Source organism: Vigna unguiculata, chromosome 11 (assembly GCF_004118075.2).
Source record: "Vigna unguiculata cultivar IT97K-499-35 chromosome 11, ASM411807v1, whole genome shotgun sequence".
NCBI classification, from domain to species: Eukaryota; Viridiplantae; Streptophyta; class Magnoliopsida; order Fabales; family Fabaceae; genus Vigna; species Vigna unguiculata.
Genome location: NC_040289.1, coordinates 31,174,473 through 31,198,826, shown reverse-complemented (window position 1 = coordinate 31,198,826; position 24,354 = coordinate 31,174,473). Strand labels below are relative to the sequence as shown.

The 24,354-nt window shown below is 33.5% G+C and overlaps 2 protein-coding genes across 3 annotated transcripts; one reads left to right on the top strand and one right to left on the bottom strand.

The window, feature by feature from the left end:
• The first annotated feature begins 44 nt into the window (after positions 1-44).
• On the top strand, positions 45-7,363 carry LOC114170082 (diacylglycerol kinase 5-like). Its single transcript, XM_028055562.1, has 12 exons — positions 45-523; positions 1,255-1,377; positions 1,492-1,620; positions 1,949-2,034; positions 2,574-2,697; positions 3,118-3,166; positions 3,604-3,686; positions 3,873-3,940; positions 5,816-5,890; positions 6,244-6,331; positions 6,493-6,609; positions 6,764-7,363. Exons 1-12 carry the CDS (start codon positions 320-322, stop codon positions 7,079-7,081), a joined length of 1,464 nt encoding a protein of 487 aa, XP_027911363.1. The 5' UTR covers positions 45-319; the 3' UTR covers positions 7,082-7,363.
• Positions 7,364-10,231: 2,868 nt separating this feature from the next.
• Positions 10,232-16,022, bottom strand: LOC114169906 (protein THYLAKOID FORMATION1, chloroplastic-like). Of its 2 annotated transcripts, XM_028055294.1 has the most exons (5): positions 15,705-16,021; positions 14,770-15,037; positions 13,865-14,081; positions 11,562-11,677; positions 10,232-10,647 (listed from the first exon to the last, which is right to left on the bottom strand). In XM_028055294.1, exons 1-5 carry the CDS (start codon positions 15,889-15,891, stop codon positions 10,566-10,568), a joined length of 870 nt encoding a protein of 289 aa, XP_027911095.1. In that variant the 5' UTR covers positions 15,892-16,021; the 3' UTR covers positions 10,232-10,565. The 2 variants fall into 2 exon arrangements, with proteins under 2 accessions (XP_027911095.1, XP_027911094.1); XM_028055293.1 differs by lacking the exons at positions 10,232-10,647; positions 11,562-11,677 and adding an exon at positions 11,718-12,025 and having other exon boundaries at positions 15,705-16,022.
• Positions 16,023-24,354: the final 8,332 nt, after the last annotated feature.

Genomic DNA, 24,354 nt, shown 5'->3' with positions numbered 1-24,354 from the left:
TTCTATATATCTATCTATCTACTTCAGTCTCTTTTACCCGTGTACCCCACTGGTATCACAAACAACCAAACAAACACGTAAACAAGAAACCTCGTAGTTCCTTTCCAACGCTGTCATTGCGTTTGCACACAGTTCAGGTCAACTCAACTTTTTGCTTTGCATTCCTCTTTTCTCTTCTGTTCGCACTCCCAATTCCAATTCTCACAATTCGCCCTATCAAATTCCCAAACTGAATCCGAAGATAATCGGAGGAACATAGCAGCAACGTCACGTGACTTTCGCCTCAATTTGTTCGTCTCTCTGTGCTGCTGCACGTGACATGGCATCACACCAGGCAATGGCTTCTTCTTCCTTCATCAGAAACTTCATAATTCCCGACCACATTCTCGTACCGGGCTCTCCCGTTCAAAATGAGGGCCACGAGCCTGATTGTCCCGTCCTCGTTTTTGTCAACTCCAAGAGTGGCGGTCAACTCGGAGGAGATCTCCTCCAAACCTATCGCAATTTACTTAATCCAAAACAGGTTGATAATTAACCTCATATTGAATATCGTATCCAGAAAATTAACTGTGGATGTTCTATTCTGACGTGTTTGGGATCTATTGAGTATGTGCATGAGTTTGGATCTCTTTCTGTGACATTTTTTTTCCAGTAAGATTTTAGGCTGGGAACTTAAGAAAGAAATTTTAAATAATAGATTAAATGGGTATGGGATTTTGATGATGGAGATTTTCAATGAAGAAAATTCAAGTGAAATATTCTCGTATGTGCGTGGAATATTGCCCATTGATTCTCACGTCAAAACAACTTATATTAATAATTGACTTTCTGGTGTTGACATGCTTTAATTTACCCTTTTAATTCTAGTCTGGAGACCAGAATTGATTCTGGTATCTAAAATCACATCCAAAAATTGAAAAAGTGGAAGCAAGTATTTGTTGCTTTGACTTTCAACATGGAATTGGAATTGGAATCAACTATGGAAGAATTAAAGTGAATCCAAGTACACGCTTCAGAAGGGTCTGATCCTTCCAGTTTATCAAGTTGTTTTAATTCGAGTGACTTTTGGGTGACACAATCTATCTTATCTCAGTGGTAAACTACAAAATCAACCTTTGGTGTTCTATCACATATGATTTATTATGGATGTTGATATTCTTATCAACAACTAATAAAAGTTACTTTACCTTTTGAATTGAGTAGCTCGTTTTAGAGAAGTCAGGTAATTAAATTCATGAAGTTGTAATTTTTCAGGTTTTTGATTTGGGGGAGCAGGCACCTGATAAGGTTCTCAGAACGGTGTATGCTAATTTGGAAAGCCTTAATCTACAGGGTGATCAGTTTGCTAAAACGATCATGAAGAAATTGAAGTTAATTGTGAGTTTTGAAGAGAAAAATATTTAATGGGTAGTGATTTTTTATTTTGTTTGTGAGGAAATTTAATGCTTGTGTGATCTTTGTTTGAGTTTCTGATATGTATCTTGGCTATAGGTTGCAGGGGGTGATGGGACAGCCGGCTGGCTTCTTGGAGTTGTTTGTGATCTCAAATTATCTCACCCTCCACCTATTGCCACAGTGCCATTGGGCACAGGGAATAATCTGCCTTTTGCGTTTGGTTGGGTAGGAACAACATATAGTGAAACTTTAAAGTGCATGAAGAATATTTTACCTGTTTTGTCTCTGTCATGAACTTCATAGTATTAGATCTACAGTTTTATATCGAGAGTTTTTATTGTGTAAATTCTTTGATTGATTACTTTTATAGGGAGCATATTATTATTATGTTGGTTTATTCCTGAACTTCTTACGTTTTTTTTCCTAATATAATAACCATTTTGTTTCCTGTATATGTAAAGGTTTCTGGCTCCTTTAATGTTTTTCTATTTATGCTAGAAGTAGGAAGTTTTTAACAGTCATTGACAATAAACACATTTTTTATGCTTTACAGGGGAAGAAGAACCCGACAACAGATCAAGCATCAGTTGAGTCCTTTTTAAATCAAGTGATGAAGGCAAAGGAAATAAAGATAGACAAGTAATGTTGTCTGGGTCTATTATTTCATTTTTGAGATTATTTTATTATTCTTATACCTAGATGGATGACATTTAGATTAATGTCATTTTTCTTAGTACAATACTCGTATGTCCTTATAGTTGATATTGGATCAATAAATTTATGTGACCAGGTTATGATTCCTGGTTTGATTGTTTGCAGGGCTAAATGACAGTATAGTTGCGAATGGCTTAACTGTGTATAGAGATGTAGACATGTTGATTTTGTAATAAATCCTAATTGAAAACTAGTGATTTTTGTTTTGATTGATTCATTTCACGGGTTAGCTGTGTTGACGACACTGCAATGTGATTTTCTTAGACTTTGAGCTGTTATTCCTCTTGGGCTGCTGTACTCTGTAATATGTCTGGATTTTCTTTTATACCTCACAAGTTCAGTCCTCATGCCCCTTAATCCAGAGCAATTAGATGAATGTTTAACACATTTTTTATTCAGTTTCTGCATACATTCTACAAAATGCTGTTTTCTGATAACTTTTTCTTCACTTTCCTAACCTTCAGCTGGCACATTCTCATGAGAATGAGAGCTCCTAAAGAAGGTTCCTGTGATCCAATTCCACCGCTTGAGCTACCACATTCTTTGCATGCCTTCCATCGTGTGTCTGAAGCAGATGAACTTAATATGGTAAGACATTGCATGAGTCACTAAATACTATTTCACAATCTTCTGAGAAATCTGATTCACGGTGCAATTTGGTCAGTTCAAAGAGAAAAATGCCTTCATTTATTTTTTGTGTTTTGCAATGAAAGTTTTATATGCTTTTTTTTTTTTCTAGTGAGAAATGCTAGAAGCACACCTTTTTTACGCATTATTTTCAACATTATTCCATTTGGGTCCAATTAAATAGAGATTAGGACCATGTTATTTGGGGGACTCTGCACGCAAGTATAATAAAATCTTCTGGTGATTTTATTGGGTTTCTTATTTTGTTTTACTATTGAGTTAAGTTATTGAAACTGAGGAATGACGGTTCTTGTCAAAGAATTTTTGTGTGACCCAATTTTAATTTTGACCTTTTAAAGGATGTTGCTAACTGCTTTTCAGGAAGGTTGCCACACATTTCGTGGGGGATTTTGGAATTACTTCAGTCTGGGTAAGTAAGAATAGTTAGTTACTCCTGAGCTCTTCTGTTGCTTAACTTCACGTTGTGGTGTATGTACTTTAAAAATCTATTTTCCACTTGTGGAAGAATATTGTTAGTTGATTGACACTTTGTTGCGTTAACTTAGCCTTTTTTCCAATCCATTGATCTCTTATAGATTAGGTTTTAGCAAATGTATAAATAAATATACACAGAAAACTTGAACTGCAAGGTAAATGTTAATATGTACTTATATATTATGTTATGCAAATCTGCCTATTAAATTAAATTCATTGATTGTCAACTTCATTGCTATTTTTCTTGTTTATAGCCAGATTACTTTTATCTTTTCTTGGAATGTTTAGATGGTTGATTATATTGGAGGAGTTTTATCTATCTGTCCACCCTACTTTAGTGGTTGTTAAATTATCACCCACTGTTGACTGTAGGAATGGATGCTCAAGTGTCTTATGCATTTCATTCAGAACGAAAGAAGAATCCTGAAAAATTCAAAAACCAGTTGATTAATCAGGTATGCAATTGTTCCTTCAGTGCTATAATTATATGCTAAAACAATGCGCAGTTGGTTAATGACAGTATTTCTTTGACTTTCTCACTCTTGAAAGGAAAGCCTAGATAAATTTGGAAGAGATATGTACTCTTGTTCAGAAATTTTTAAAAACTGATATTCTGGTGTTGATTTGAATGCACTCGTTAGACTACTTATGCTAAGCTTGGATGCTCACAAGGATGGTTTCTTACTCCTCTTATGCACCCTGCTGATAGGTCAGTTCCTTAAAACCTGTCATTGTATGCATTTGTGAAATATGCATCTACTTATCACCACTTAACTTGGAACCCTGATGCTTTGACCATATATTTTTAAGCCATCTTCATTCTATAGCAATTTTTTATATCCTTTTTTATAGGTCTTAACTTTTAATTGTGCTGAGTATTTCTAGATTTCCAAGATCTTTATCCAAGTATGTACTTGGTAATATTTAAGTGCATTGCTTTGACCATTTAAGACAATGAAATGGAATAAGATTTATTCAAGCTTTTTCATCAATAAAATAGACACATTTGTAACTTTGATCAATTGGGTTCCCTACCATCGTGCTAGCTTCACTGTTGTCAGCATCACAACAGTAACAACCATAGCCGTTGCTACCTTCAAATCATTCACGCTCGCTCTTTGTTCTGCTCTGTCTTTGCTGCTTTTGTTCTTGCTTGAGTGTGTTCTTTGTTCTTGCTTTGGCAACTCATTTTGGTTGGGGTTTATAGTAGTTGGATGGAAAAACATTTTTCTTTGTAGAGCTTTAGAAGAATTGTATATGGAGATTCCTCTGAGAAAACCTTGTATGGTTTTAAGCAATCTCCAAATGCATGTTGTGGAGATCTACAAAAGCAATTGTTTCCTTAAATACAAGTAAAGTCAAGGAAATCATACTTTATTCATAAAAACACTCTTACAGGTAAACTCGCTATATTGCTGGTCTATGTGAACAAAAAACAGGATGTTGTATCTCGTCCTAGTGCAAAAGTTTATTTTGAGGCCTTGCTCAAGGTATATATGAAGGACTATAAATGAAAATCATATACCTTAAAGTGGAGATTGACATCTGTAGGCAATTCTACTTTGATAACAAGTCAGCCATAAGTAAAGTCTATAATATGATAAGACATGATAGGACCAAACATATTGAAATCAACATGCACCGCATCAAAGATAATCTTGACATAGACCTTGTGGTTACAACCCATGTTGGCTTCTAATAGCAAACATTTTCACTAAGGGGTTCTCTCATTATAGATTTCAAGATCTTGTAGACAAGTTGAGAAGGATCGATATTATTAACCAACTTGGAGAAGTGTTTTAAATAGCTAATTATTAGGATAAAAATATCTGTATGTAGTATCTTTATATTGATTAAAACAAAATATATCTAGAGTCCTCTTCATATTCATTTCAACAAGTTTTTATTTCTTTATTTTAGAGGGTTTACTTGTTATGAATAGAGATGCTGATAATGTAATGTATGTGATTGTTAGCAATAAAATAGTTTTATTTTCTTACATAGTTCAAGTGTATTATTGTAGATTCTCTAGTTGACATTTTTTTCCCAAATGACCACATTTACAAGGTAGCCTTCCAACTTTTTAGAAGTTTGTATTTGGTGTGGCGGTAATGCTGGTCATGGCAGTCACTAACCAGCGATTGGAACTAGCAAGCGTTTGAACTAAATATAGGCGAGATATCAGAATAATAGCGCTCTACTATTTTTAGTCCAACTTTATTTGGTTGTGGCAAATTAGATAACAAGTAAAAGAAAACAAAACTTAATGGTATCCTATATTTGGTTTGCTTATGTCTGTTGAGTCTTGTTTATAACTCGGTCCATTTATCAGAGCGTACCATTGACAATGATATATGTCGAAACAAAACGTGATCAGCACAGCACTCATAATATTAGGGTTCTTTTAGATTGTCTTTTCTTGTTTAATTTGTAAAATTCATATACAGGATGGATTGTAACAGTGTTTCATAAAGGAAATTCAGAGCATTTCTAGCAATTTAAACATTGTGTTTTGTATGCTAGTTTAATAAGCATGCGTCTGTACCTACCACATAAAGCTAATCTAATCTGATTTCTAATGCAGGAACATAGCACAACTAGCTAAAGTAAAATTCATGAAAAGGCATGGTGAATGGCAAGACCTAAACATACCTCCAAGGTAAATCATTTTATATATTCAACCATATATGTTTAAGGGAAACATTTAAACGCTAAGATCACAAAAATAAGGTTATTTAAAGAATAGCATTTTCAAGTAGCCAAAGATCAAACTTTCAAGAGACAATCAATTACAGTTCATAATAATTTTCAGAACAAAATTGCTTTGATGGTGGTTGCTATAGTTTTTTGACTCACATTGGAAACTTATTGTATATAGATGTTTAATAAACGACCAGATAAGATAAATTATAGAAATTTACTTTTACTTCACCCTCTTTTGTTGTCTGTTGGGTGCTGCCTATGTTTACTTGCTGAATAACGCCTAATACGATCCTTTCATTGAATGTACAGTATCCGGTCAATTGTATGTCTTAACTTGCCCAGCTTTTCTGGTGGACTGAATCCATGGGGTACACCTAACAGGAGGAAGCAGAGTGACGTAATTCCCATATGCTAATGCTGCAGTTTTTATTTACTTTGCAAAATATTTGTTACCTGCTAGTTTTGAGATTAAGTACTACTGGTGAATATGTATAATCTCACGCTAGTTTTTTTTTTTTTTTTTCTCTTAGAAAACTAAGGTTTCTTGATTGAATACAGAGAGATTTGACACCACCATTTGTTGATGATGGCCTCCTAGAAATTGTGGGTTTTAGAAATGCGTGGCATGGGCTTGTTTTGTATGCTCCAAAAGGACATGGAACGCGTCTTGCTCAGGTATATGTTTGATATGATAAAATGATGGGTATACTTTTGCAGTTTGTTACTGAGACTGTCACATTAATTTATCTATATCAAATTTACAATTTATAAGATGGCTGAAATAAAAGTTAAATAGCAGTTTTTATCTGTCATTTTCCTTGTTCATTAGGCACACAGAATCCGTTTTGAGTTTCGGAAAGGTGCTGCGGATCATACATTCATGAGGATTGATGGGGAGCCTTGGAAGCAACCCCTTCCGGTGGATGATGATACAGTTGTGGTTGAGATTTCTCACCTTGGGCAGGTTAACATGCTATCCACGGGTAATTGCAAGTCTAAAAGTATGTATGATCCTTTATCACCACGCCCAGAAGTTGAGGAAGATGACAGTGATGAAGAAGCCTCTCCATCAGAGGAATTTCGGAAATTTGGTGCAGCTGATACATTTAAAATCCCAGATGATATTGACCCTTCTCGTCTTAGTTAGGTCCCTCATTATTAAGACAATTATAGTGTTATGCAGCTGAAATTTCCTATACTAATTAGTCGTAGTTAACCCCTTCTAAATATTTGTGGCTTCTATCAATGTGAAAACCACTATTCTCATTTCTAGAATTATTATGACCGTAAACATGATAAATGCATTGGGATGATGGGATACAGCAATTGCAGTTGTAATACATAATTTCATGTAGACTCGATGTGTAAGGGCTAATTTTGGCGTGAGATTATGAAAGGATTGAAGAAAAAAGTTGTTGAGGGGAGTAAACCGGCATGTCCACATTGGGGAAAAATTTGTTTGTGAAGAGAAATAAAAGGTTAAATATAATTTTAGTATCTAAACATTGATCCAAAATTGGAATTCGTTCATATATAAAATTTTGATACATTTTTGTCTTCAAATATTAAAAATGAATAGATATAATCTTTTTAACTGAAATAAAAAAAAATTAATATCATTGGTTAAAAGAAATATATTCATTCATTTTTTAAATTTAGGTATTAAAATGTATCAAAGTTCCATAAAAGAACGAATTAAAGTTGTTGAGGGGAGTAAACCGACATGTCCACATTGGGGAAAAATTTGTTTGTTAGAAGAGAAATAAAAGGTTAAATATAATTTTAGTATCTAAACATTGATCCAAAATTAGAATTCGTCCATATATAAAATTTTGATACATTTTTGTCTTCAAATATTAAAAATGAATAGATATAATCTTTTTAACTGAAATAAAAAAAATTAATATCATTGATTAAAAGAAATATATTCATTCATTTTTTAAATTTAGGTATTAAAATGTATCAAAGTTCCATAAAAAAACGAATTTTAATTTTGCGTCAAAGTTTATAAACTAAAAATATGTTTAACCTAAATATCAATATCTTCTAAAACAAATTTCATACACCCCTGTATTTATTTAACTTCTACTCTAATTATAGTTTTAGATTGTGCAATCTATAAATATATATGATTGTATAATCTGTAATGTAATTTACATTTCGAATTTAACAATTCATAATACATATTTGAAAGACAATTTAAAATGCAAATTTGGATTATACCATCTGTAATGCAAATCTAAAAAACAATTTGAAATGTAAATTACATTTTGAATTTTGCAATTCATAATACAAAATTACATTTAAGATAGTACAATAAGTACAAATTTGAATAGTTAATCCGGATTCTAAATTCCAGATTATGTAATCCATAATACAAATTTACATTACCAATTATTCAATTCATAATGCAAATCTATATTATCACATTTTCCCCTGCACCGGTACTGCTGAAAATGATAAAATGGTAGCACACACTCCTATCACTCCTCACCTTAAGGTGAAATGGCCAAATATATACATTACTAATATTAACGCTTTGCTTACACGGGATTCAGGGAAAGAAAAGAAGACTATGCTTTTTTAAGAGATGAGAGCTTTCCATGCTTAGTATTGGTCAATCTTTGCACTATAGGCGCCGATGGAGGAAGGGGCTTGGTTGGAGGTGGAGGAAGATGGTTTTGCCAGTGGAGATGGAAAAGAGCGCCGGTGGAGGTGGGAGAAATGGGTACCAGGTGGAAAAAAAATATGGAGGTGCGATGGTATAGGAGGAACGGGTGCAGGGAAGAAGATGATGACACATTTGTCCTTTCACTTTGCTTACAGAGGGGCACGAAGAAAGTATGGAGGTGAAAGAAAAATATCCCTCTCTTTTCGGGGTTAACTTATACGCAGCTTTGGTGGCTACTCGGAAGAGTATGAGGAGTTAGAGTAATGACTTAGTATCATTGCAAATTCTAATTAAAATGCTCAAATATCGGTGTCAAAATTCAATTAAATCCATATTCACTTGTAAAGTTGAGGGAAAAATATGTTATTTGCCTATCTAATAGGATAATGATACTTTAATCCATTTTTTTTACTCATTTTTAACATATCACTCTTATCCTTAGATCATCACATCACATCACTACAAAATATTAAAATAAATGATCTAAGGGTGATGAGAATGATGGGTTAAAAGTGAGTCAAAAAAAGTGGATTAAAATATCATTTTCCTATCCAATATACTTTGGTCTTTACACTTTTCGGTTAAGTGTAAACAGAGTCCAATAAATTGCAAGGAAAAGACGAATCTAAAATGCGTGTTTGTCTGAAATATTCGAGATGTGAACTAGACATTGACTCCAAAAAATGTAAGGGTGTGTTTGGATGAGGCAATTCAAGAGGGTGATTCATTTATTTGAAGAATTTGAAATTCTTTGTAATGAAATACTTTGTTTGGATAGAGAAATTAAAAAGCATTTAAAATGCATGCATTTTTTTGAAGTATTTCAATTAGCTAAATTAGAAGAAATTCAAATACCCTAAAAAAAGGTGGAATTTGAAATTCTTCTCACTCAACCTCACAACCATGACAAGCTGGGCTGGCCATACAATCATACCAACTTGACGACACAAACGGGTCAAGCAGGCCCAACAACCCAGACGGGTCGGGCGAGCCCAATGACCTAGACGGATCGGGTAACCTGATGTCACATACGGGTCGGGCGAGCTTGACAACTCAAACAGGTCGGTCAAGCTTGACAACCCACACCGTCCGAGCGAGCCTGACGACTAAGATGTGTCGAGCTGGCCCAACGACCCAGACAAACCAGGTTGGGTTGAGTCCGATGACACAAACGGGCCCGACAACCCAGATGGGTTTAGTCGATTTGATGACCTAGTGGGGCCAAGCCGGGCCAATGACCAGACGGGCCGAGTTAGGCTAGGTCGTGTCAGGCCAGGTTGATGAACTTGACAGGCATGACCGGCAGGTATAGGCCGTCAAGCTTGTCTAGATCATCGGGTCGACCCAGCCTGTCTAGGTTTTCCAGCCGGCCTGGCCCGTCTGCGTCGTCGGGTCAGACCAATTTGGTTGGGTAGTTGGGTGGGTCAGCTCGGTCCATCTGAGTCGTCAAACCCGTTCCCAAATTTAATTGTTTTTTCCAAACAAGAAATTGAAATTTAAGGTATTTTAATTTTTTTATCCAAACAAGTTATTTAGAAAATGAAGGAAATTTAATTGCAAGCAATTCAAATGCAAAGCATTTCAATTTCTGAGCATTGTTGAAATGCTCCATCCAAACACAAGGTAAGATTCTGAAATATGAAGAATTTCAATTTCAATTACCAGATCATATGCTTTCCCGGGTGTGTATTTGAACTACAAAATACATCTGCGACCGTGTGGTAGAAAAAAAAAATACATGTAAGAAAAGATTACACAAGACTGTGTTGGACAGGTAAATTGTGGTTGAGCAGAAAGTAGGATTTAGCTGGATCACCATGGAAGAAGATAGATCAAGTATAGTATACAAAACCATGATGATAGAATTGCCCCACTCCGATTCACCCAATGCACAAGACCAACAAAAGAAAAAGAGCAAGTCAAGAATACCAATTCTTACATTTCAGAGCAAACCTCATAACTAAAGGCTAGAAAATTGTTGTTGTGTAATGGCCTCATTAGTCTTTTGTGGTTCAGCCCTTTCTTCTCTTTTCTTCTTCTCCCTGAAGCAAAAGATTATGTCAAAGAGTCAAGATCTTGCTGAGGAAAACAAAACAAGGTAAATATAACATCTACTGGAACAATACTTCAGGTCAAGGATATGGGTATCAAACACAGGGTACTGCAAGCATTATGGAGCAAATGGGATCTAATTGTTATCAGTGGTAAAATAACTTCTACAAAATATTTAGCGTAAAATGTGCTCTTGGTCTTCCTACAACTTCAAATGTGTTTTTGGACTTTCTAAAACTTTTGCATTTCAGTTTTTGTCTCTCAAAAAGTCTTCCGTTTTCAATCACTCTGATTATAAAATGTATCATTTTTATCTTTCAAATGGATTAGATAATGCTTGCTATAGGATAAAAACCGGTTCAGATTGTAGCAAGAGCACTAAAAGTGGTGTATTTCAAAACTAGGGAAACCAAAAATATAGAACTTTTTAGAGAAACTAAAATTGATCTTTGGAAGTTATAAAGAAACCAGAAACATATTTTACCCATATACTCAACAAAAGTTAGAAAGACACCTTGATACGAATGTTCTCAGTGTATAACTAGAAAGTTTGTAATCATATCTTTTCTAAATACGAAATTTGGAATGGAATGTTGAATCTTTGTCTAAAAAGCTTCATAAATAGGCTGGGGCAAACCTCCTCAAATTTGACTAAAGTTAATACCAAAGTGTTTAGTACGTTGCTCTGATGTTTGTAATGTCATTTTCTAGAAAAATTGAAAATTTGGAATAATGTGTTCATGAGCTTAATGGGCTAAACTACCGAAGAATTAGTAGATTTACAACTGATATTCGTAGATCCTGAGAAGGGAGTTTTCACTAAATAGCATTGCAAGATGATAACTTACTAAGCTCACTAAGTTCACTAAATACCATTGCAAAATGCCGAGATCTAATATTTTACCTGTCAACATATTCCTTTAGCAACTCTTTAGCTTGAACCAACTTAGAAAGCAAGTTCCGATACACATCCAAGTCCCGATCCACACTTCTTTTGTTGACATTCAAAACCGCACAAAGCTGTTGGATTAACACCAGAGATTGATTCACAAATAATCCTATATAGAAAGTAATTAAGCCGTAGAAAGTAGATAGTTTTACTCATAAGCATAGTATTATATGCATCCTCAAGTATTCCATTATCATATCATCTCCTATGCTGAAATTGTTAGTTTTATCTGTGCACACACATACATAGGTACACGGACATACACACACACACATAGGTACACGGACACACACATACACATCCAAGTCCCGATCCACACTTCTTTTGTTGACATTCAAAACCAACTTAGAAAGCAAGTTCCCATACACATCCAAGTCCCGATCCACACTTCTTTTGTTGACATTCAAAACCGCACAAAGCTGTTGGATTAACACCAGAGATTGATTCACAAATAATCCTATATAGAAAGTAATTAAGCCGTAGAAAGTAGATAGTTTTACTCATAAGCATAGTATTATATGCATCCTCAAGTATTCCATTATCATATCATCTCCTATGCTGAAATTGTTAGTTTTATCTGTGCACACACATACATAGGTACACGGACACACACACACACATAGGTACACGGACACACACATACACACACACACACACACACACACACACATATATATATATATATATATGATGCACCTGTACTTATTAAATAATAATAATAATAGAAACAACTATTCTGATCCACAGTACGTAGATACACTGTCAAATCTCCTTAAATCGTTGAGTAGTCATTTATTCTGCTGATATACAATTCGATTTCTATTGCAAACAATAATGTTAAAGTCCTAAATGCTTATTACAAAAGATGGAGTTTTTCTCTTCACATGTCGTACAATTTTTCCAGCAGAAGAAAAATAATGAAATCAGTATGTTATATAGATTAAAGAAAAATATGGGAGTAAACCCATCAATGAGGCCTGAACTTGGAAGAAATGAGATCATATCAAGACTATTATCTCATCTAACACAAACAGCCCTGAAAAGAGATGTCTAAAAATGTTTGATAGTCTTGAATTTTTCGTTTTATAGACTGGTATGAATGAGAAATAGACTTGGCAATCTAAACTTCAAATTGTTAAAAACATATATGTAAATCAAATCAATATATGATTATTTTTCATCTATTCTTTCAATGCTCAACTTCTGTTAAAATTTGGTCTGGGTTGAAACAAATTTTTTCTTATCTCACTTTTGGTTCTTCTATGATTACTTATTTCTTTTCTAAAAGGTAAATGTAGTCTTCTCATTTCTCAAATAAAGCTTCTTGTTGTTATTGGTGGAGTCTAGATGATTTGAAGAATGAGAAACCATGCTAGACTTCAAAAGCCTATTCATATAACTTCTGCTCTTCAGATCATTTCTAATTTTGTGAGGTTAGCTGGTATATTTTCTACTAAATCAATGCATAAGACCATTGCTGATTTGTGTAAAAAATTTTGGTATCAATACGGTCAAGAAAAGTTTCTTCTTTGGTCCAAGTTATTTGGGAGTGTCGATGGCTACTTGGGTTAAAGTTAACACAAATGATGCGGCAAAGGGTTGTCGTCCTAGTTTGGCTGTTTGTGCTGGTATTTTTCGAGACAACAGGGGGAATATTAACAACTTTTCTTCTTTTTAGGGAGTTCAAAACACTTTCTATGTTGAACTTAGGGGGGCCATTTATGTAGTAAAGTATGCTTTGGAGTGTTGGATTTAGATGTCTTTGGCTAGAGTGTTATTTTGTTTTAGTTTGCAAAGCCTTCTCTTCACAAAGGATTGTTCCTTAGATTCTTGAAGGTAGATGGAGAAAATGTTTGAAGATTTGTTGTGATATGGAATTTTAAAGCTTCACATAATTTTAGGGATGCGAACCATTATGCTGATAAATTGATAAATTTGGACTTGCTAAATAGGGAACAATTTAAATGGTATTCTTTTATGCTTCCTAGCATTAGTTTGGATTTTTTTAATAGGTACCAACTTCCTATGTATAGGGTGTTTAGTTTATTTTGAAGCTTGTCTTGTATCTTTTTATCAAGGATTTGGTCTTATCCCCTCATGACTCATTATATTTTTTTTTTTTAATAATACTTTTTCATGTGATGGCAAATGATAGATGTCATTTAAGATGTCAGCATAACTGAGATGTCAAAGTGCATAATGATACCTAACATGAATTTTTAAAATCAATATATGATGCCTTAAATGAATTGGGTAACCTTTTCCAAAATTGTTGGTTCCATAGCATTTGCTAACTCAAGAAGGCGAAATAGGCCTATTGCAAAGAAACGACTGTAACTGAAATCCCCCTTTCCTCCTGCTCTTTCTGCAATATCCTTTAATATTCCCTCAACTTCTCCTTCTCTGGATGAGAACTCAACTAGTGAGGTTGGGTTTTGAGCTCTAGCCCATTCTTCCAATTTCTTTGCATCAACTCTGTAGAGGGAAATATAGAAGATAATATTTACAATAAAAATTCAACGAAATTGATATAACAATTTTTTACAGAGCAGAGACAATGGTCCTTGTATTTCACCTAACTTTTTTCCTTCAATAGGTCTTAGGAAAAGTAATTCATTCTTCTACTTCTAAACATGCAGATTAAATTCAGAACTTTATTTTTCATTTCACAGCAATAATCGAGGATATTAATTATCCGTGCCCTGGGTGTCAGTTAGTACTATACCTTCTAATTGCAGTCAAATTGCAAACAGCAGATAATACATCAGAATTTATTATTCAAGAAGAGTCATCTGATTGTGCCAAATTTCTCTTCAATAATATTTAAGCAATAGTATGGCCATCAACAGCCTAAAACATGATTTTGGGTGCAAAAACACCAATGTCATGCTTGAAGTAAAGCACACCAAACATGATTCACTAATCACAAAATCATGTCCCATAATTTGTAGCAACTGCTAAGAACATGATTTTGGGTTCAAAATCATGTTTGGAAGCACCCAAATGTCCCCCTAGCACACAGCATTAGGGCTATTGTGAGTTTAAGTGAAACAGTTTCCAGTGGCTCATAGCCATTATTAGTTCTCAATTCTTTATCAGTAAGTTGATGGTTTGGAACAGGAATCACAGAAATGGAAAAGTTCAAATTATTCAATATTTCAACCTGTATTGTTCAGGATCTTCTTTCAGTGCCTTAATGTATGCTTGGAAGATGGCATCTCGGTCCTCATCACTTGGATAGCCTTCCATGAGTTGCTCATATACAGTGACAAAGCCAAGGGCAAATACAGCGTCATAGCGATATGATCTCTTGTATCTCATTAAATGTTGCTGAACAATGAGCTCTTGCAGCACCGTGTTGTAGATACTAGGAATTGGTCGCTTATATTCCTTGAGAAAATTTAACTTTGTCTCAGAAACAGTTGGAGGGTCTGCAGATCAAGAGTGTAAACAACCCATAACCAACTGTTGATAACAAGATTCCATTTCATCTTTTATTCCTTTCGCCCATTTGGCACTATGAATATTAGAACAACAAAGGAACCTACTTTTGAACCATTTGACACTACATCACATGCTCACTAACATAATTCTATGTAATAACATTTTCATATCAAAAACCAAATCACCTGATGATAACATTGAAAATCGAAACTACACTCATCTCTGCAAGAAAGAGCTGCAAAGAATTTCAGTTTGACACACACACAAAAATCATCACAAGCACAACATGGTGGCATCAATCCAGATAATTTCCCAGTCAAAATTGTACAAAGATCCACAAGGAATTACATCCACTGATTACAAAAAAAAAAGTATAAAACTAGGTCTAAACCTCATCAACCACACTTTCAATGGCAACATTGTCCTCAGAAAAACAAAATCCACCCTTAAAAATCAGCTTGCAAAACCAAATTTAAAAACAGAATAAGAAATTGACAATCACACGCTGCAATTAAAAGACATTTTCAACTTCAAACATTAGAGAAAAAAAGAACAAAAATTGAAAACAACCCAATTCTCAGAGAACCAAAAGATGCCCAAAACTCGTATAAAGTTGTACCCTTTTTTCCTCACTTAGTGGGGAACCAAACAAACCTGTGACAGAGGAAGAGGAGCAGCGAACAACCATTTTGGAAGCATAACTGGAAGCTCGAACTCCAAGATAGTGGCATGAGAAACGAACGCGGAAGCGAAAGGTTGGTGAATTGGAAGAGAGGGTGAAGTTCCTCTGAGAAGATTGAGTGAGAGTAGAGAAATGGAAGGAAGAAGTAACAGTGGCCATCGGAAAGAAAAAGAGAGAGAGAGTGGTGGCCGAGATCAGAAGTTTCGCGGCATAGCAGTGAAAATATTCAGAGACGGAGAGGCATTGCTTTGCTTCTTTGGGTAGGGGAAAGTGGGAGTCTTTTGTGATTTGCAGCAAGAACAAGCTTATCCAAGGAGACAATGGTATAATGACACGTGGAAATTTGCAATTTGTTTGTCAAATATTTAAAAGAAAATTATCATGTGAGTGTAACATGTTTTCACATGATTCTCTTAATCATCTTTATTTCTTAAACACGTGGTTATCAGGTTGATTTTGTGTTTGTGTGTTGTATATGAAAAAATATGGTTTAATTGTATATTTTTTCTTTATTTCATTAAGTTTTTGGTTTTTCTAAATTTATGTTTTTACTTCTAATTATCCAGAATTTTAAGTTTTGAGTTTTTAATGTAGTTTAGATTCATTAAATTTTAATAATCAGTAAAATTGATCAAATTTCTGTTGAGTTTTAATGAATAATTGAGCTAAAAATTGAATAAGTTTCTAGATTATTAAAAATAAAGGGTCAAAATTGTGTAAAAGTAAGGGACTAAAACAATATAAAAAATAAGGATAAAATTGTAGGTCGTGTAAAATATAAGATCAAAACATAGTTAAACCAAAAATGTTTATTTAGAATTAAACATAAAAGCTAGTTGTTAATTTAACATATTATTAAGAGAGATGTAAATTATTAAGAGAGGGTGAAATGATATTAAAAAAATTAATTTGATCAATTGAATCTTAAAATAATTCTTCGAAATACTTTATTTAAGAAACCTATAATAATATATAAAGAAATTTTCTCTTTTGTGTCTATTTTTTATTTTTCAATTTTACCCTTACTTATTATTTTAAAAATTAATTATTTTATAATTCGTTTATCTTTAACCGTTTGTTTTAAATCTCTTTTATTTTGACTGTTATTGATAAAAACTCTTTTTTAACAATTATTCTATTTAACAACTATTTTAAAATATATATTTTGAAAGTAAATATTATTGATTTTAACTCAAATTTTTATAAAAATTAAAAAATCGAACACACATGTATGACGGTGCATGTGTATGTGTTTTTGCTAGTAAAATATAGTGAGTTTAGAATAAACAACAAATATCCATCATCAAAATTTAGGTTGTCCATAAATAATTAATAATATGATTTTTTCTAATACACGAGTTAAACTTTTTAAGAATTATCTATTTTCGTATATTTATTAAATTAGGATAGAATTAGAAATAAAGAATACATGTTGTGATATGGGAAGATCTATTATGGGATATGTAGTAAAAAACATACCGTATTATTTTAAATAGATTATATATATTTAATAATTTATTAGTACATAATTTAGAGTTTGCATTTTAGATTTTAATTTTGTAAATATGTTAATTTGAGTTTTTTTTTCACCATCTTACATTATGTTAATTGATTGGAGATGTTTATATTTATAAATGGATAAATCTTGGATAAAGTTGTTAAATCATAATATATGGTGGAACTAAATAACTTTTTAGATTTTGTCTTTTAACATGACGCCAATGCGAGCACGATCATTTGTCACTATAGTAAATATGATTTTAGAAAGTAAAGAACTCAAGAAAAAGTGTATGAACACTTGCCTATATTGGTAAAAGGAGATGACGTGACAAATATAGAAAATGAAGATCCAATGTAAATAATGATAAATGGTGCATTTGGATTGTTTGACATGTGCACCAACGAAGAAACATTTATATTATCATTTGAACATACAGATGAGGTTGAAAAATGTGTATTAGAATCACAACATAGGATAAATATTATGGCTAAAGAATTGTTTGATTTGTTTAAAGATGGAGAGCAACTACTCTATGATGAATGCATTAGGTATTCAAAATTGTCTTTTTTTGGTGAAATTATATCAAGTGTTAAAGTTTTTCTTTCAAATTAGCAACAAAGTAATAAATATGATCATTAAGTTGTTGCATGCTTTTAAACATGTAAACATCCCTTCATTTAATGAATATGCAAAGAAGCTCCTTAACAAGCTTGACATTCATTATATTAAGATACATGTTTTTCCTAACATTGTATGTTATATTGGGGAGAGCATGAAGATAAAGATAAATGCAAGACATGCAAAGGATCTAGATGGAAGCAAAAGGATCATGAATGATAGTGAACATGATTTGATAAATTAAAAACAACAACAACAACAACAAAAAATGTTAGTAAAGCTTTTACGATACTTTTTGATGATCTTAATTAAAAGGAATGTTTACATCTTCAAAGTCATATAAGAGTGTAGTCTAGAATTTTTAGAATAATAACAATGATGGGTTGATGAGGCATCTTGGAGATTCAAAGACTCAAAAGAATTTTGATATAAAACATATTGGTTTTTCTTCATATCCTCGAAATGTATAATTGGCCTTAGCAAGTGATGGTTTTACTCCCTTTGGTTCTTCGAGCAATATTTATAATATTTGGCCATTAGTTCTCATTCTATACAACTAATAGAAATCCTCTAGCCACAATGACTAAGAAAATAGAAAAAGATGAAGTCTTATAGAGGAAAACTCTACTCTTGGAGAGTAGAATATTGATTTTTCTTCTTTCTTCCTAGTTTTGTACAAATTGTATAAATGTATTTCTCTTGTATTCTTTGTAGGTTTTTATAAAGACACATTTGAGCTTAACTAGGCTTTCTTTTGGATAACCAATATGTAAGACCCGAGAAAATTAAATAGTTATTTAAATAATTATTTAATTATGGCGGGTAATAGAAACATTTAAAGTAATTAATGTGTGGAACTATGATGTGGAAAAGTACTAGCTCAAGTGGTTGAGAGTACTTTATTGTGTGGAGGACTTGGGTTTGAGTCCTATGTGTTCCACTTGAATGTTAATTAAAGTATGTATTTTTGTTTGATTATATATGGAATGCGTGGTGTGATGATAAATTCCTAAAATTGTAGGAGTTATCACGAAACATGATTGGTTGATTTGGTTATACACTAGCATTGTAATTAGAAGGTTGTGGGTTCAAACCTTGTTGAGAATTAACTAATTTCTTTTTGCCAATTTTCCTTTGGCATGAATGTAAAAGGGTTAGAAACCTAGCAGCCAATGGAGAGGTAACCTAAGGGCTGGAAAACAAAGGGATAATTAAACATTGGACTGGCCTTAGTGTAATTTTTATAAAAATTTGTGTAAGGCACTAAAAGAGTAATTAAGTGAGAGAGAAGGTCATAAGGGGGGAAAAAGAGCATTGTGGGTTCGTGTTCATCATAAGCAAGGGTTTTTCAGAGTATTGGGGCTGATAGAGAGGAGTGGTGAGGCTGAAATCACGAAGGTTGGTGTGGAAGGCAAAGGCTAGGAAGGTTTTTGTGAAGGGATAAGCATACTAATCCGAATTTAGCAAGGAATCCAAGTAAGGGGAGTTGTTGTTATTTGTTTTGGTTCGTGCTAACTGTACTGTGATTGAATGAATCGAATTGGATGAGTTTCTGTGCCTAATTATGCCATCTGCTTAACATTTCTGGGTTCTCGCCCAGAAACTGCCTGGCGGGCATGAAGGTGCCGTCAGGCGACACATCAGTAGCCACTATGTTGCTGGGTTCGCTTTTGAACTGCCTGGCGGTGAAGCTGAACCGCCAGGCGATATATGTTGTTAGGGCACTGTTTCATTGCGTTTCTGGAAAAATTGGGATGGATAGAGTCCCAAGGTAATTCTGTGTTGATGTGATTGCGAAAATTGTTGTTCATGGGTTTTGAATTGTCTGTAAATTATGTTGTGAGAGTATAATAGAGTGAATTACATGTAAACCTAGAAGTTCTATTAATAATCTGGTCAAGGGTTCACGATAGAGGAGGTTTCATGGAAGTTGGGATTCGAAGCTGATAAAATAGAGAAAGGAAAAATAGTAATGAGTCGTGGGGTAATTTTATGCGCCAAAACTGGACTGAATTGATAGAGAGTTGGGGAATTCGTGAGTGCAGCAGGGAGATAGAACCAGAAGCTGATACGCCGCCTGGCGATTTACGACCTGCCGCCAGGCGATGACTGGAGTAGTGGTCTAGTCTGTGAGTTGAGAAGTGGAGGATGGAAGGAGAACCTAGGTGAGTGAGTGGTACCAGAGATTTGTTGATGAAATTGTAATAAAAATATAAGTCTGTTACTGAGTGGTATGAATACAAATACGTGTGAAGGTATGAGCATAGTGTGGTGTGGTTGTAGGAAAGTTAAATTCAAGATAGAGGGAATAGTGATCCTAAAGCGTAGTTTAGGGTTGAAACGTATAGCTTAGTTAAACGGTGTATAATTGGAACATGAGATGGTATGTCTTAATGAATTGAGGTAATAGTTAAGATTTGTGTAAAAAGGATTGAATGTTAATGGATAGACGAGGTACTACTGTTGTAGTGTGAATCAAGTACGTAATGTGCTATAAGATACTGTACGAGTGGTCTCATTGTGGATGAGTCATTGGTTATGGATAGAGGAAATGGAAAAGAAAATTATATGTCTTGTTGAGTGGTTAGGGAAGGGAGATTTATAGGCAATGGGTTCACTAGTGGAGTGCCAAGGAGGCGAGAATACGTATTAAATTGATTGGGGTATGGCTGTGGTAGTATTCTAGTTTTGGAGCAAATCAGTGAGTGTGCCAAAATCAGCAGTGAGATACTTCTGGTGTGGCGCCTGGCGGCCTGCTGGTGTCGCCAGGCGATAGGAACAACAGGGAGGATCACTGCATCGCATGGTGCCTGGCGGCGAGGGAATGCTCCGTTAGGCGGTGTTGGAAAAACAGTGGCACTGGAAGAGCGCTGGTGCCTAGCAGCAGGCAGATACCGCCAGGCGGTCTGAGCCTGTTTCGCCAGGCGGTGCTGGCTGATGCGCCAGGCGGCTGTGCATCAGGTTACGAGTTGTGTGTGTGGTTTTTAACTGACAATGATGCTTTGCTTGGATCGGGAGATGTTGTGCCATGAGCAGGTAGGTTCATGGATGGTGTTTGACATGTGATGATATGAGCGGGGAGGTTCATATCCAGTTACTCTCACGTGGGGATACGAGCGAGGTAGGTTCGTATGTTCCGTGCTCACGATGAGAGATGCCACGTGCGGGGAGGTACGGGGCTGGTGGATCACATGTGTTGGACTACAGGCGGGCAGGTCCGTAGAGCAGGACTACAAGGGGGGAGGTTCGTAGAGGCAGGACCACGAGCGGGCAGGTTCGTGTGAGCGTCATATTCCCGAGTCCAAGGCTAACCAGTTGTGTGATTTGAAGGCTATAAAGCCTTGGGGTTAAGGTCTTGGCCAAGAATTTTGTAGAATGAATAAGATGGGTGTATAATTTATCTTAAGTGTTATATATCTGTTATTTTATTTTTCTCAGCTCACCCTTTCTGTGTGTGTATGGCGATGATCGTGTGATTCGTTACACGGGAGCAGATGTTGATACAGGTGGTGCTAAGGATGTCCAGGCGATGGAGTGAGGGCTAGCTTTGGGAATAGAGCTAGGGTTTTTCTCATATGTACTTTATTATGCTTTTATTTACAAACACGAATCTTGAGAACTTGTAACACTTCAATGTTAAGTTATGAGTTTTGGCGCATGTTTTCATAAATTTAAATTTTTCCCGCGTTGGGATTATTATCAAGACGACTTTTGATATAATTATTTCTTTTATTATTTATTTTTAAGTAATATTCCTTAGGGATTCAAAGACTCAAAAGAATTTTGATATAAAACATCTTGGTTTTTCTTCATATCCTCGAAATGTATAATTGGCCTTAGCAAGTGATGGTTTTACTCCCTTTGGTTCTTCGAGCAATATTTATAATATTTGTCCATTAGTTCTCATTCTATACAACTAATAGAAATCCTCTAGCCACAATGACTAAGAAAATAGAAAAAGATGAAGTCTTATAGAGGAAAACTCTACTCTTGGAGACTAGAATATTGATTTTTCTTCTTTCTTCCTAGTTTTGTACAAATTGTATAAATGTATTTCTCTTGTATTCTTTGTAGGTTTTTATAGAGACACATTTGAGCTTAACTAGGCTTTCTTTTGGATAACCAAGACCCTAAGAAAACCTTTTTTTTTCAATCAAACACATGGATAAAAGATAATGTAGAACAAAAGTTTCACATAAAATGGAACATATCATTTTTAGTGTAAGATAGCAAGGGTCGTGTTGGCTTAGATAAAGGGCTGCAAATTATCTTGGTTGAGCCTAATGTTTGCGTTGTTTCTAAGTCTCACATTCCTCACGATATGAAGAATATAAGATTTATGTATAAATAAGACCTATTGCCCCCCTTTTGTAACTTACCTTTGCTTTGAATGAAAATTGATATACATATTTTTTTTTCTAATTTTCTTGATCTTTTAAGGTTATCTTAAATGGAAGTATTCTTATCCTTTCGAGATATTCTCCAAGGAACTTTCTTCGGAAGAGGGACATTCTTTGAAAAAGGAACCCAACCTTAAGTTTTCTTAAGAGACTTTTCTTAGAATGCTTCCAAGAACAACACCTACCCATGGATGTGTTGAAGCAAACAAAATTTATTCTTTCAAGCATAATTCTTGGAAAGCGAATGCTAGGTAATGACATTTACATTTATATGTAGTCCCTTGTAGTAGAGTTGAAAGAGTTATAGGAGAAAGGTGTTGAATCATATGATGCTTCAAATAATGAAGTGTTCATGATGCAAGCATGTCTATTATGGATCATTATCGACTTTCTTGGTCCCGAGATGCTTTCATAATGGAATACTTATACTCAGTGGCAGATCTTGACTAAAATATCTGGGGGAGCCAAAATAATATACTTAAAATTTACATATTTAATATTACTGTCGTCACTCATTCAATGAAAGTAAATAATATTCTAGTATAGGTATAACTATAAAACAAACTACATTATCCAATGGATTGTCCATCATTTTTTCATATTCTTAAACTTATCAAATAATTTAATCATAACTAAATTTTTCAGCTATTTTTTTTTTCAATATAAATAATCATATTATTTGCAAAATATTATTTCCATTTTCCTAATGTGCACATATCAATTCAAAAGTCGCATTTCATTTTATTGTTATGCGATTAACAACCGTATTGTCATGTTTTGATCTTCACTCTTCTTTTATCAATTCTAAAAAATGAATTTATTCTTTTTGTTTTTCATCAATATACCTATTTAAAAAATAAGTTTAAGACTAAAAATTAATTTATCATAATATAATTAATAATTGAGAGACATAATTACTAACAAAAATTATGATAATTAATTCACTACCAAGTGAAATAGGAGAATTTTTTTATTTTCTTGTGTGGTAACGTAACAAACAGATATCAGGTAAGGGTAAGAGATAAATACAACATATGAAAAACTAAAAAGACAATAAAAATAAAAAATAAAAATTATCTTAATAATTTGTTTTCTTTATTATATTTGATTTAATATTTTATTATTTATTAACATTAAATGTTATATCCTATAAAAAATTAAAAAATACATAATTTTATTTTCATTAATTTTTTAATATACTATTATCTAATTTAAAAATATATAAATAATTTAATAAATTTAAAAACATAAATAATTTAACAAATTATAAATATATATAATTTAAAAAAAATAAAAAAGTTAAAAAATTTGAAAATTTTGGGGGAGGGCTGTGGCCCCGCCTGCTCCAACCAAGCTCCGCCATTGCTTATAGTGACTTAGCTTGTCTATCATGTAACTTTGACGCAACTCCACTTTGTCTACCATTTAGCAATACCATTTAGCATATGATTTTTGTCTAAATAGATACAAATTTGGATTAAATTTAGTTTAGTTTAATGCAACATTGAGTCAAAATTTTAATAATATTTTCCATTCAAATACTTGTTATGGTTTTAGTGTTAATGATTTAAAATGAATTTTAATTTTTTTTAAAACACGTTTATTAATTTATTAATATTATAAGATATAATGAAAATACAAATATAAATAATTATAATAATACAAATAAATATAATTACATGTACTTTTTTTCATAATGAATAGTATACTCTTTATATATCATTCGTCATTTCTAAGTATTGCAAGTTTATGTCAATTATTTGTGAGTCTAATTAACTAAACGTTTATGGGATGCTTCATGCATTGAAAAATTATTTAAAAGGTTAAATCATTTCATATGTCCCCATTTTTGTAGCGAAATCTCAAGTAAGTTTTCTCATTTTTATTTGATTCAATTGAGTCCCTATTTTGGAAAATTCGTTGCAATTAGGTCATTTCTATTAGTAGTACACTAACGATATTAACTATGTGCAACGTGTCAACACGTGGTTTTTTTGTTTTTTTAAATTTTTAATTTCTTTTATAATTTAAAAAAAATAAAGATAAAAATTGTCATGTGTCAATCAGATATTGTGCCACTTGGCAGAGATAATATGATGTGGC

What these genes read in the sequence shown, in the direction of transcription:
- LOC114169906 (XM_028055293.1), bottom strand. Translation starts at nt 15,891, where the DNA reads ATGGCCACTGTTACTTCTTCCTTCCATTTCTCTACTCTCACTCAATCT. An exon ending in CTCCTCTTCCTCTGTCACAG is followed by an intron (nt 15,038 to 15,704) that starts GTTTGTTTGGTT and finishes CTTGATCTGCAG; the next exon opens with ACCCTCCAACTGTTTCTGAG. An exon ending in AACCAACAATTTTGGAAAAG is followed by an intron (nt 12,026 to 13,864) that starts GTTACCCAATTC and finishes TTAATCCAACAG; the next exon opens with CTTTGTGCGGTTTTGAATGT.
- LOC114170082 (XM_028055562.1), top strand. Translation starts at nt 320, where the DNA reads ATGGCATCACACCAGGCAATGGCTTCTTCTTCCTTCATCAGAAACTTC. An exon ending in AAAACCAGTTGATTAATCAG is followed by an intron (nt 3,687 to 3,872) that starts GTATGCAATTGT and finishes TGCACTCGTTAG; the next exon opens with ACTACTTATGCTAAGCTTGG. An exon ending in ATGGAACGCGTCTTGCTCAG is followed by an intron (nt 6,610 to 6,763) that starts GTATATGTTTGA and finishes CTTGTTCATTAG; the next exon opens with GCACACAGAATCCGTTTTGA.